The 12,816-nt window shown below is 41.4% G+C and overlaps 1 protein-coding gene across 2 annotated transcripts in view; it reads left to right on the top strand.

Annotated features, from left to right (window-relative positions):
- TBC1D4 (TBC1 domain family member 4) overlaps positions 1-12,816 on the top strand; it is a 265,438-nt gene that overhangs the window by 187,720 nt on the left and 64,902 nt on the right. For both annotated transcript variants that reach the window (XM_073614264.1, XM_073614263.1), the window contains exon 8: positions 1,595-1,714. In XM_073614264.1, coding sequence (XP_073470365.1) covers positions 1,595-1,714 — 120 coding nt within the window. The remainder of the gene's footprint in view (positions 1-1,594; positions 1,715-12,816) is intronic.

Raw genomic sequence — 12,816 nt, 5'->3', positions numbered from 1 at the left:
TGCCTTCAACATGGAGGGGTGGGTGCTTTGGGGAAGGGGGGCGCCCACCCCAAAGCACCTTGTCCCCATGTTGATGAGGACAAGAGCCTCTTCCCGACAACCCTGGCCGTTAGTTGTCGGGGTTTTTTTTTTTTAGCCAATGGCTTCTGCTGCTGTGTCTCAGCCATTGAGGAGGCAGAGACCCGGGAGAGCCTCTGCTTCCGTGCACATCGCTGCGTTGGGCTCGGGCTCAGGTGTGTATAAGGGAAGCGGGGCTAAGGGGGAAACAGCACACTGAAGGTTTTTTACCTTCATGGATCAAATGCATGTAGGTAAAAACCTTCAGCCTTTAGAACCACATAAAGTGCAGTTCTAAAAAAATCAAACCTGAACAAACAACTAAATCCTAACATTTAAAGCCCAACTTTTGGTAAACCTTTTTTTATTTTTAGAATAGTAATGTAAGACCCGCCCAAGATGTGAAGGAAAACCCGTCACGCCCCCCCCCCTCCCCCCTTACCGGGGGACACAGGCAGCTATAAAAACAACATTTCTAGTAGAAATTCACCTAACCCTTACCTTTAAACCCCTATTACTTGGCTTACGCCAAAACTTAAAGCGGGGTTCCCATTTAAAAAAAAAAAATTAAAAGTCAGCAGCTACAAATACTGCAGCTGCTGACTTTTAAGACTTTTAATGGGACACTTACCTGTCCCAGGGTCCAGCGATGCGGGGGATCAAAGCCCCGCTCGTCCCCCCCCTCCACTTGGCAGGGCCGGCATTTTAACTGTGGGCGACCGGCTGTGGCTTCACAGCCGGGCACCCACTGCCCACGCGCCGTCACTGGCCCCGCAATCATCTGGGACCGGTCACGTGTCCCAGATGATTGACAAGAGGGAGGGTGGAGAGGCGATCTCCCTTCCTGCGCCGAGGGAAGTGACGTCAGGAGCCCAGGCACCAAAGGAGGCAGACTACAAGGGACCCCCTAGCAACAGACATTTAGAGGTGAGTAAAAAAAAAAAAAAATGTCTCCATATATTTTTTTATGCACATTACTAAGTTTTTTTTTTTTTTTGGGGGGGGTGGAACTCCACTTTAAACTAGGACCTAGGGCGCCTTGAGGACTGGAGTTGAGAAACGCTGTTCTAAACAAACGGACTTTGGTGTGATCATGTGTAGGCGAGTCCGGTTCAGCGAAACTCCATCGGAAAGACCCTTAGAGTCTACTCTGACGGAAAGTCCAGTCGTGTGTACGCGGCATAAGTACATACACTTAAACAGCCAATTAAAATGTTTCAAAATGCATATTGCCTCTTGATATAGTGTCTTTTTTAAAAGGTCATTGTTAAAGGATAACAATCGTGGTGATGAATATTGGTTTATTGAATGCTAATGACTGATTACAACAACAGAATGGCTTTATGTTGGTCTTCTTACTGCTGTGTAGAATAATGCAATTAGTGTAATCTTATTTGAGAGACATAGTATTAACATTCAGGCCTCTTTACAGTGTGATAATAGAAATGTAATTTTGTAATGTTTCAGTTATCACAACTGAGAATAAAACATCAGGTTTTTATTTTGAACGCCTAATCACTTCAATGATTATTTTCAGAGTGCATCAAACAGCTCCCTCCCGGAGAACACTGCCCCCAGTGGCCGCTTCAAGTTGGATATTCTCAAGAATAAAGCTAAGAAATCTCTGACCAGCTCTCTGGAAAATATTTTCTCAAGGGTAAGGGCCATAAAGTGTTGCAAATTATGTCATATCAGACCTGTAGTTACTGTTAAAGCATAGCTAGACTCAAAAACAAAAAAGGTGATCTAAATGCTATGGTGGGGGCATTCGTTTTTTGAGGCTTTTTTTTGTTCCCCTTTTCATCTGGTTATCCTATAAATAACACACTTCCTGTCCCTTTGTGACTACACTTTTTGTCCACCGTATCTTTATTAGGAGCCATTGTTGTCACCCAGCCTGCACCTTAAACTTTATTTAAAATTTATCAAATATGAGAAACTCCCACTATATTTTGGAATGTGTTGACATTTAAACAGCGTACCTAAAAGTTATTTTTTATAAAAACTCTTTTTACCCTTTTATTTGTTTCTTTGGAGCAGGATTATTCATAGGACTTATTTGTCAGCCTCCATTGCTTTAAAAAATGGCAGTGTGGAGATAAGGCACACACTGGAGGGGCAAGACTTATGGTGGCCATACACTAGTCGAAAAATCGTTTGAAAATCTGTCATTTGCACAGTTCGTTCATCGTCTAGTTAGTAGGTACACGTCGAAAATTGGTTGTGATGTAAAATCTACCAGCACAGTACAGACAGGGTCATCGCAAACACAACTCCCCTGCTCCATATTAAACATTATTTAGCAAGGGAGAAATAAGTAGGATTTTTCAGTCCTGGAGTTTTTAGTAAACAGCACGTTTGAAATATTATTTTAAAGGTATGTTACAGTTTGACACCGTGTCATTTTTGAAAAACAGATCTAGAATGGTAGCTTTTTTTTTTTTTTTCGTAACTTGAACTTTGCATTCATACATTGAAACATGATTATTTCTTGCATCTCTGTTTAAACATTTGACTGTTATGGCTGTGTATCACGTAGGTGATTCAGTAGATGTAAAAAATAACTGTGCTAAAGAAGAGCTCCACCCAAAGGGGAAGTTCCACTTTAAGCACTCCTCCCCCCTCCCCTGCCACATTTGACATGTCATTTTTTTGGAGGGGAGGGGGCTTTGACAGGTACCCCCTTCCACTGCCACTCGGATAGCCGAATTGTTCACCTTTCCCCTCCCTCCATGCAGTCTTCTGAGACACATCACATGTCCCAGAAGACTGCCAGACCATTAAGCAGGTGCAAGCAACTCGCTCAGTGCGCACCCGGCTGTGAAGCCGCAAGCTGTCACAGCCGGGTGCCCACAGTTGAAATGCCAGGGAGAGGAGAGGGAGACAAGCGATGGTTCGGGTGACTACATTGCTACATCCTGAGATAGGTGAGTGTGTGTTTATTAGGCTGCTTTCGGACTGGGGCGGCGTGTCCGCTAACGGTAAAGTGCCGCCAGCTTTAGCAGCGCTTTACCACTGTTTTAGCTGCGCTTTTCTGGCGCTATGGGGTCGCTTTTAACCCCCCGCTAGTGGCCAAAGAAGGGGTTAATAGCGCCCGTGTTGCGGCACTTCTGAAGTGCTTTTAAGGCTCTTCGGAAGTGCTGCCCATTTATTCCAATGGGCAGGGGCGGCGTAGGAGCGCTGTATGCAGCGCTTCTACACCGCCCAAAGATGCTGCTTGCAGTACTTTTTTTTTCCCGTCCCGCAAGCGCACCACCCCAGTGTGAAAGCACTTTGCTTTCACACTGGGGAGGCATGAGAGGCAGTTTTCAAGCACTTTACAGGCTAAAACACCTGAAAACTGCCTCAGTGTGAAAGTAGCCTAAAAGTCAGCAGCTACACTTTTTGTAGCCACTGACTTTTAATAAACAAATGACTGGAGCTCCGCTTTGAGGAGCATTTTTGCCAGAATGTAATGAGTATACCAACTACTGCAAGGCATTGGTTTGTATTCTTTTTGTCAGACCAGTGATGTATACATTGGGCTATAACTAAACATTCTTGTCCGAATTGCATTTTGAAGAGCTCTTTTATAAATGCAAAAAGCTGTGACCTTACCATTATTAAAGTGTAAAGGGAAAACTTATTTTTTATCAATAAAAAGAAGACAAGTAGCGCAGATCTGTCCCAAGCAATATTGAATTAAAGTGACATAAACCCACTACCTGAAGAATCAATGTCAATATATACACTAAACATATGTGCAATGAAATCAATACAACAATTATATACGATAGGTATCTATAAAGCGCATAATGATCCCTATGAAAATCTCTGTGAAAAATCAATACAATAAAGTGCAAATGCTTAAAGAAAAAAAGTGCAAAATATGCATGCTATCAATATAGAAAAAAGTGCATAGTGCAAAAAAATATGAATGCTATCTCCTTCTCAATATTAAAGTTCATGTGTGATCCAAACATTATATAATGTCTCAAAAGAGAAAATCCAAGGAAAGTTCTTCAAGAGAAGTCTTATCACGGTGGAAAACACCCAGTGTGCTTCTTCACCATTTACACCAAACTGACTCACCAGGGGTAATGGCTGGGCTGGTCATATTGTAAACCAGCAAAAGTGTTCCACATTAAACACAAAGGAGGAAAAATCCCCATGCTGTTGTTTCTGTTGTAACCACTTATCAATAACCCTCTCAGGTCAGTCCTGGCAATTCATGAGGTTTAGAAAAGAGGAAGAAAGATCTCCATAGCGTAAAACCATTTAAAACCAGTGCGGTTTATTAAAAATAAGAACATTCACATTTTACAAGTGTCCTCCTGACACTAGGGAACAAATTCTTTGTTTTGTGTGACTATTGTCTCCGAAGCCATGAGCATGGTCCAGACAAGCGCGATGATGTCAAGGTCCTAGCCCTGCCCTACTAGTTTCGTCATTCGACGTCCTCATGGAGCTGCCCTTAGAAAACATTTTGAGTAGAGTAGGGTTATAACACTTGTCAGTTTTTTTTTCCCCCATCTGTGTCCTACAGTGGGAATTTCCCTTCACTTTCTGTTCCATTGTCAAAAAATTAAGTAAGAGGCAATCCCTCCAAAGTGAGGGAAATCCCTGGTAGTAACCAGAACTAGTGTCCCTATTGGAAGATTTCTCCTCTATTACTGTTCTGGTGTCAATACTTTCACTTTCGATGATAATGGTAAACAGGGTAAATCTCGCTAACGCGGACACAGATAGCAATAAAAACTGCCAGGTGTTCTAATTCCTCTCCACTCTATCCAAAACAAAAGAAAAAAGTTTTGCCATTTATTTATGCTTTAAACAAATCTGTCACAGAAGTAAGCTAATAGTAATGTGGGTCATATGGAAACCATAAAGAAATGACTTTTTGTCCAGTTAAATCTACATTTATTTTCAGTTTACAGTATACGATCTGCTGTTTTTGTATAAACTTTTCAATCATTTGTACAAAGGAACATTTCATATAGGCTGTATCTATGATACTCCACTTACAAAATCTTTTGGTTTTCCCCAAAAAGCCCAGAACTGCCTGTATGATATTTGGCAGATTGTCTATAAATGACTAAGGGTTTTGTTAAAAACAGAGTAATCTGACATTCTCTAACTTCCACTGCAAGTGACTCTTCCTCATGCATGTTCTTTAAAGTGGTTGTAAACCTCAAACATGAAATATGCCCATAGTATATATAGTGTGTACTTGTTTCAATTAAGAGCACAAAGTGTCATTTCTGTCTGCTGCCTCCTTCCTGTGCTTTCAGCGTGAATCACTTCTGACAATTTTTCCTGACATCAAGAGGAAAAAAATGTGACAGGGAAGGGGGCTCCAGCTGATAGACAGCCTTAGCTCTGTTCCTGTGATCTGTAAGAAGGGGGTGACTCTGCAGAGTGTAATTTCAGCTTTCCGCCCCCCTTTTTTTTCCTCAATGTTCAGACAAGCTCTATTTCTTCTGGACTTTGAACAGATGCAGAGAAGAAAATACTGCCGATAAATGGGTACAACTTATGTTGAAGGATTTGTTTTCATCCCTGTGTAACACCTGAGGCCAGTCAACTACTTTAAATTACAATAAATAAGTTACCTGCAGTGAATGCTTGGTGTAATTTTCATATTTACTGCTTTAAAAAAAATGCCCTTTAGACAGATGGTCCCATTTTTGCTAGTAGATATAGGAGGTGTGTGTCCACTGAGTAATTCAGCAATAGTAGTAAAATTATTGGCCGATCAGCAGCCACATCTACACAGATGCAGAAATCGTAAAGGTACAGTATTATGACAGTTGGCTGTGCCTTCTGTCAGAATATAATAGCTGCAATGGAGAAATCTGTTAGATTTCTTTCTTTCAGCCTGCAGGCTACCCAAAAGAAATCTATGGGTGTATGACTAGCTTTTAGCAGCCAAGACCAATAAATGCTGATTTCTGTTTGGCTGCTAAAGTTCACATCACACTCTGTTTCTTGGTTGCATGCTATTAAACTCCATTTTGTTTATATGAGTGACAGCGAGATTTCATAGTATAGCTGTCACTAAACCCATAATTTATTAATTTATTTTTTCAAAATGGCTGTGTGTAATACTTAAGTGACTCGGTCACTAAAAAAGATTAATAAAATGTTCCCTGTAAAGCAAACATTGAATACTCACCCAGTGACCAAGCCAACGATCTCCACTGTAGTGAACAAAAAATGAAAAATCTTAAGAATCTGACACGTCCGGGAATGTCAAGTTCCTGCTTACCCACTGTGCTTAATGGCTTCATTCGCCACCTCCTACATCCCTATAGTGACGGGCTGGCCGGAGGAACCAAAGCATGGTGTGGGGGACCAGGTAATTGACAGTCCCGGAATGGCTAACATCAGGATGGAAGTGGGTGGCTGCCCTGTGTTGGTGGCCCCAGTGGATGTACGTTGGCCCCTGAGATGCATCCTCATCCAGGGTGAAGGAGCAGTGTAATGGAGGGTTTATTTTTGCAACCATCTGTATTCATCTATGATTATAATGTTGTTGATCTACTATACACTGCTTAACCCTTCTCTAACCACTGAAGGATTTTTTCTGAAACACGTTGGACTTTGTCTTGATGTCTCTACAAAAAATTTAAGCCATGACAGGCATACTACAATTTCTTTTATATATTATGGACACATGGGGTTTTTATACATTTAGCTGTGTTTATGTAATAACATTGATATAGTATTTTGTGTATATAATGTATTTTTATAATCTATGGATCTTTTGTAATAAACTTCGCATTCTAGCATTTTTTTTTAAAATACACACAATTGTCTTATCTGCTTTAAATGTCCCACTAAGGGGGTTTTGTACGATTGTTTCAACATTCCTGGAAGTGTCAGATTTGAAGATTCTTTAACTGGCAGTTTCTCTACTCAACAATGTGGCCAGCAGAAAAGGTATCAATCAACATCTTAATTGCAGGGAACATTTTTTTTTTTATACATTCATATTTACATTTGCATATGTCAGAAAAGTCTTCATACATACAGAGTCAGCAGCTGTCAACTATAGAAAATGTAATGTTAAAGTGATTATAAAAGTGTTGTTTTTTTTTTTCCTGTAAAAATAACAAACATGTTATACTTGCCTCCTCTGTTGCAGTGGTTTTGCACAGAGCAGCCCGGATCTTCCTCTTCCCGGATCCCTCTTCTGTGATCCTGGCCCCTTTCTCCTGTTCAGTGCCCCCACAGCAAGCAGCTTGCTATGGGGGCACCTGAGTCGAGTCACAATACCTTGTGTCCATTCAGACATGGAGCCATGGCCCCACCCCCTCTCCTCCATGATTGGCTAGCTGATCTTGATTGACAGCAGCGGCAGCCAATGGCGCCGCTGCTGTGTCTAAGCCAATCAGAAGGGAGAATCTTGGACGGCTGAGACACTCGTGGACAGAGATGGAGCTCAGGTAAATATTAGGGGGGCTGAGGGGGGCAGCTGCACACAGAAGGCTTTTTAAACATAAAAAACCTTCTGCCTTTACAACTCATTTAACTGCAGATACTTTAGGTATTTACCATACAGTATCTAGAACATTCGTTCCAAAATTGACTAGTGTATGGTCAGCTTAAGACCCCCAGGCAAGTTAGACAAAGCCTATCTGTATGTATTTTTTATCACTCTTCTAATCTGCAGGAATTTATACCATTAGTGATTGTGCCTTACCTTTTGCATTATTACTTTGAAGCCAGCATATTTCATATATCTGACACTAAATGTCAGTACCAATGTGAATAATTATTGCTGTGAGCTCTAGTGCTGCCACTGCAATAAAATGTCATTGATTCTGCCATGTTCTACGTAACGCCATAGATCAAAGTACTCCATTTGCCCGTAGAGCCTAGTTTATATTGTCAGCTGAAGCCTTACCTGTAATCCTTCCTTATAGAATGCATAACTTTTGAAAAAGGATACAAAGCAGGTTCAGTTGATTTTAATCAATGATTTCACAGCACTTTTACAATTTAATTTTTGGAAGCGATCGGTTAAATGCATATGCTGGGTGTTTTTGGGTGATGTTGTTATTCTGATGACTTCACTTCTGCTTTAAAAGCTGTCTGGATCATTTGAATCTTTCCTGTTTTTCTCAGCGTTTACTAGCTGCTCACTCATCATCTTGAAGTTATACAGTAATTTGTTTTTGAACCATGTGTAATGTGGGTCTGCTTGCAAGTAAATTTTTACAGAATTATATGTGTGCAAAGCTTTGCACCATTTGTGATACATAATCTGGGTCTGTCAGTACAGACACAAAAAAGAAAAGCAGTCTTTTGTTTGATTTTGCAAGTTGAAATTAGACAAAGTTCTAACATATTGGCAGTGTATAGCATAGTAACATGATTACAGAGGACAGTGGCACGCATTGGGCACACAAGATGGCAGCATAGCAAACTATAAAGTAGTCATAGGAAAGTTTTCAACAGATGAAATTTCTGTGTTTTTTCTGTGATAACAAAAGTAGAGTGTTTACAGGAAGTCCCCAAGTTACGAACACAATAGGGACTGTAGGTTTGTTTGTAAGTCGCAACACTGCATTTGTAAGTGTAACTTCCGGTCGGAACACTGCATTCGTAAGTGTAACGTCTGCCTGTGCATGGATGTGGGATGTTCCGGGCGCTTGTTATGTTATCTGGGGCTCTTCTGGCCATGCAGTACATGTAGTACTGCAGTATGGGATGTGTCCGGAGGTATCCAGGACCAGCGTGGAGCACAAGTGGCCGGCATTTGAGGCCGTTCGTAAGTAGGAGTCGTTCGTAACTCGGGGACTGCCTGTATTCTGTCAGGGTGGTCCTATATGAGAATGAAAAGAAACTTATTAAAGCGGAAGTAAACCCATCCATAAAACAGTTTCATTTCCGGCACGTGCCGGAAATGTAACACTCCCATTGGTTGTGCTCTCAACCAAACTGTCAAACCATCCAATGGCCGGTGTCATACCTGATCACATGTGCAGCATCATGGCAGTTGTAGATTAAACAGAGGCAAAGATGGCCGCTTCCTTGGCTAAAAACGATAGGAGGGTTTACTTACACTTTAAGTTTTGTGTTCGAGGAATAAGCTGTAATTGCATCATTCCTCACTCCAACAGGCTTCTGCTGCTCTGGGTTGTGGGTGAAGCCTTGCCCTCCTCATGTACAATGCAGGACTGATGGTCCTGCATTGCATGTGATGACATCGTAGTGCAACTACCAGCCGAGAAGAAGCTTTGTGGGCCATTTGCACAATATGGTGGAAGCTTGTATAAGTATTACAGCTTATTCATCTACCCTAGACTTATGGAGCATTTAATCCTTGCAGTGCAGGGGAACCCCAATCCGAAAGTATTTTTTATCTTTCAGGGTGGAATTAAAGCATAACTAGGGTGAAATATAATTTTATTTCGGATGGACTAATATTTGTGTACCTCTGCCCTTCAGTAGCTTCCAGTAAGCTTTTGGGAAAACGTATTATCGCTGTTTTGTGCTTACCCAAAAAATACAGTAGGAGCTATACCTTTGACTCCCTGCCACATCAGAGAGGTTTCTATGACAGATGCCAGTGTGCCACCACATTGAGTGCATTCACAAAGACAGATCTGTCTTGATGCTGTGACCATAGTTGGACTTGAACACAATCGACTACAAATTTCTGAAGGGAGCCTTAAAGTGGGAGTAAACTCCCATGCATAATTTTTATCTATAGGTTATATTTACTGTACATGCAGCCGGTAATGACAACGGCGCATGCGCTATGAAGGAACGACATACCTGTGCTGTTCCTTCAGAGTCCTGTGCCGTAAATGGTGGCTCCCGAGCACATGTATGGGAGTGATGTCATCGCAGCTCCGGCCACTCACACAGTCAGAGGCCCCAAACCCAGAAGGAAGACCGGGTGAAGATGGCTGTGCCTTCAGCGGTGATAACGCGCCGCTGGAGGACTTCATTCTAAGGTAAGTTTAAAATAATGAGATGCATTCAAGCACATTATGACATTGTCTTGCAGGATTTAAAAACAAAAACAGCAGTTTACTGCCACTTTAAGGTCGTACATCAATGCCCTACATGACAGTCATGCCCCGTACACACGGTCGGATTTTCCGATGGAAAATGTCCGATCGGAGCGTGTTGTCGGAAATTCCGAACGTGTGTGGGCTCCATCGGACATTTTCCATCGGATTTTCCGACACACAAAGTTGGACAGCAGGAGATAAAATTTTCCGACAACAAAATCCGTTGTCGGAAATTCCGATCGTGTGTACACAAATCCGACGGACAAAGTGCCACGCATGCTCAGAATAAATAAAGAGATGAAAGCTATTGGCCACTGCCCCGTTTATAGTCCCGACGTACGTGTTTTACGTCACCGCGTTCAGAAAGATCGGATTTTCCGACAACTTCGTGTGACCGTGTGTATGCAAGACAAGTTTGAGCCAACATCTGTCGGAAAAAATCCTAGGATTTTGTTGTCGGAATGTCCGAACAAAGTCCGACCGTGTGTACGCCCTATACCACCTCTAAAATTTTACCTACATAAAAAAGCTGACAGAATACCATTATTTGATGAAATTGAAGTTTAAAGGACAAAACAGTTTTATGTGAAATAAAAAAAGTTATGACATTGTCAATGCATTGCTAGCTTGGTGAATAAAGTATTAGTTGCTATAGCATGTCTGTCTGTCTGTCTATCATTTCATACTTACTGCATATAGCTAGCAAGCTCTAAATAGGACAGAAGCCTTTTCCAACAGCAGACCAATTTCCTTTGTGACATGGACCTAAAAAGCCAGCGAGAATAGTAGATTTTGAAAGCTGCCACTTTGCAGAGATCCCAAACATGATTTAGAGCTTAGCTTGGTCGTGCAGACACATGGCACTGCACTATAGGAATGGTAGAGATTAGCATAACAATATGCCTGGTACCAAGAATTTTTTTTTTTTTAAGGGGCTCCAGCGACAATGTAGAGAGGTTGCGCTCTGAAAAAAATTCAGAGGTTTGCTACTTTATTTATTAATTTGGACCAGATAAACTAGGAGTCTCTGCCTTGAGACTAGGCTTAATCGTAGCAGTCTACATTTATATTCAGAGTGCAGGTAGTCTTCTCCTTTGGATTTGTACAATCCATGGAGCACACAATCCATGGAGCTGCCATTCAGCACTCAGCCTTCCATGGGAGTGAACACAGGGTTTGGGAGCAGCATACACCAAGCCTCTGCCATAGTGGAGACATTACCTGTTGAGGTGGGAGCATGCACCTTATGGTACCTGCTATATAGTGTCATTGTTTGTTTTCCTACTTTGATCATAGTACAGGTTTTCTGTAACACTACATAAAAAAACCTCCAGAACTTGTGACCTTAGTTTAGTGACAACCTGTGAAGACACGGTTTTGTTTTGAAATTGTTGGTATGCAGTACGGGAGTGTCCGTTTTTAACTTTCTATTTTTAAATGCATTTCAAAATATCCTGTCTTTCCTCCGAACTGTGAACTGATAATGTAGCATATGTTCATTAGGGGACATGCTGTGTGTGTGTATATGTGTGTATATATATATGTGTGTATATGTATGTGTGTATATATATATATATATATATATATATATATATATATATATATATATAATGTATGTGTATGTATATATGTACGGTTGCAATAAGTATGTGAACCCTTTTGGAATGATATGGATTTTTGCACAAATTGGTCATAAAATGTGACCTGATCTTCATCTAAGTCACAACAATAGACAATCACAGTCTGATTAAACTAATAACACACAAAGAATTAAATGTTACCATGTTTTTATTGAACACACCATGTAAGCATTCACAGTGCAGGTGGAAAAAGTATGTGAACCCCTAGACCAGGGATATGCAATTAGCGGACCTCCAGCTGTTGCAGAACTACAAGTCCCATGAGGCATAGCAAGACTCTGACAGCCACAAGCATGACACCCAGAGGCAGAGGCATGATGGGACTTGTAGTTTTGCAACAGCTGGAGGTCCGCTAATTGCATATACCTGCCCTAGACTAATGAGATCTCCAAGAGCTAATTGGAGTGAGGTGTCAGCCAACTGGAGTCCAATCAATGAGATGAGATTGGAGGTGTTGGTTACAGCTGCCCTGCCCTATAAAAAACACACACTGGTTGTGAGTTTGCTTTTCACAAGAAACATTGCCTAATGTGAATGATGCCTCGCACAAAAGAGCTCTCAGAAGACCTACGATTAAGAATTATTGACTTCCATAAAGCTGGAAAGGGTTATAGAAGTATCTCCAAAAGCCTTGCTGTTCATCAGTCCACGGTAAGACAAATTGTCTATAAATGGAGAAAGTTCAGCACTGCTACTACTCTCCCTAGGAGTGGGAGTCCTGTAAAGATGACTGCAAGAGCACAGCGCAGACTGCTCAATGAGGTGAAGAAGAATCCTAGAGTGTCAGCTAAAGACTTACAAAAGTCTCTGGCATATGCTAACATCCCTGTTAGCGAATCTACGATATGTAAAACACTAAACAAGAATGGATTTCAAGGGAGGATACCACAGAGGAATCCACTGCTGTCCAAAAAAAATATTTGCTGCACGTTTACAGTTTGCACAAGAGCACGTGGATGTTCCACAGCAGTACTGTCAAAATATTCTGTGGACAGATGAAACCAAAGTTGAGTTGTTTGGAAGAAACACACAACACTGTGTGGAGAAAAAGAGGCACAGCACACCAACATCAAAACCTCATCCCAACTGTGAAGTATGGTGGTGGGGGCATC

Source organism: Aquarana catesbeiana, linkage group LG02 (genome assembly GCF_042186555.1).
Source record: "Aquarana catesbeiana isolate 2022-GZ linkage group LG02, ASM4218655v1, whole genome shotgun sequence".
Taxonomy (NCBI): domain Eukaryota; kingdom Metazoa; phylum Chordata; class Amphibia; order Anura; family Ranidae; genus Aquarana; species Aquarana catesbeiana.
This window is presented reverse-complemented; position numbering and strand designations above follow the sequence as displayed.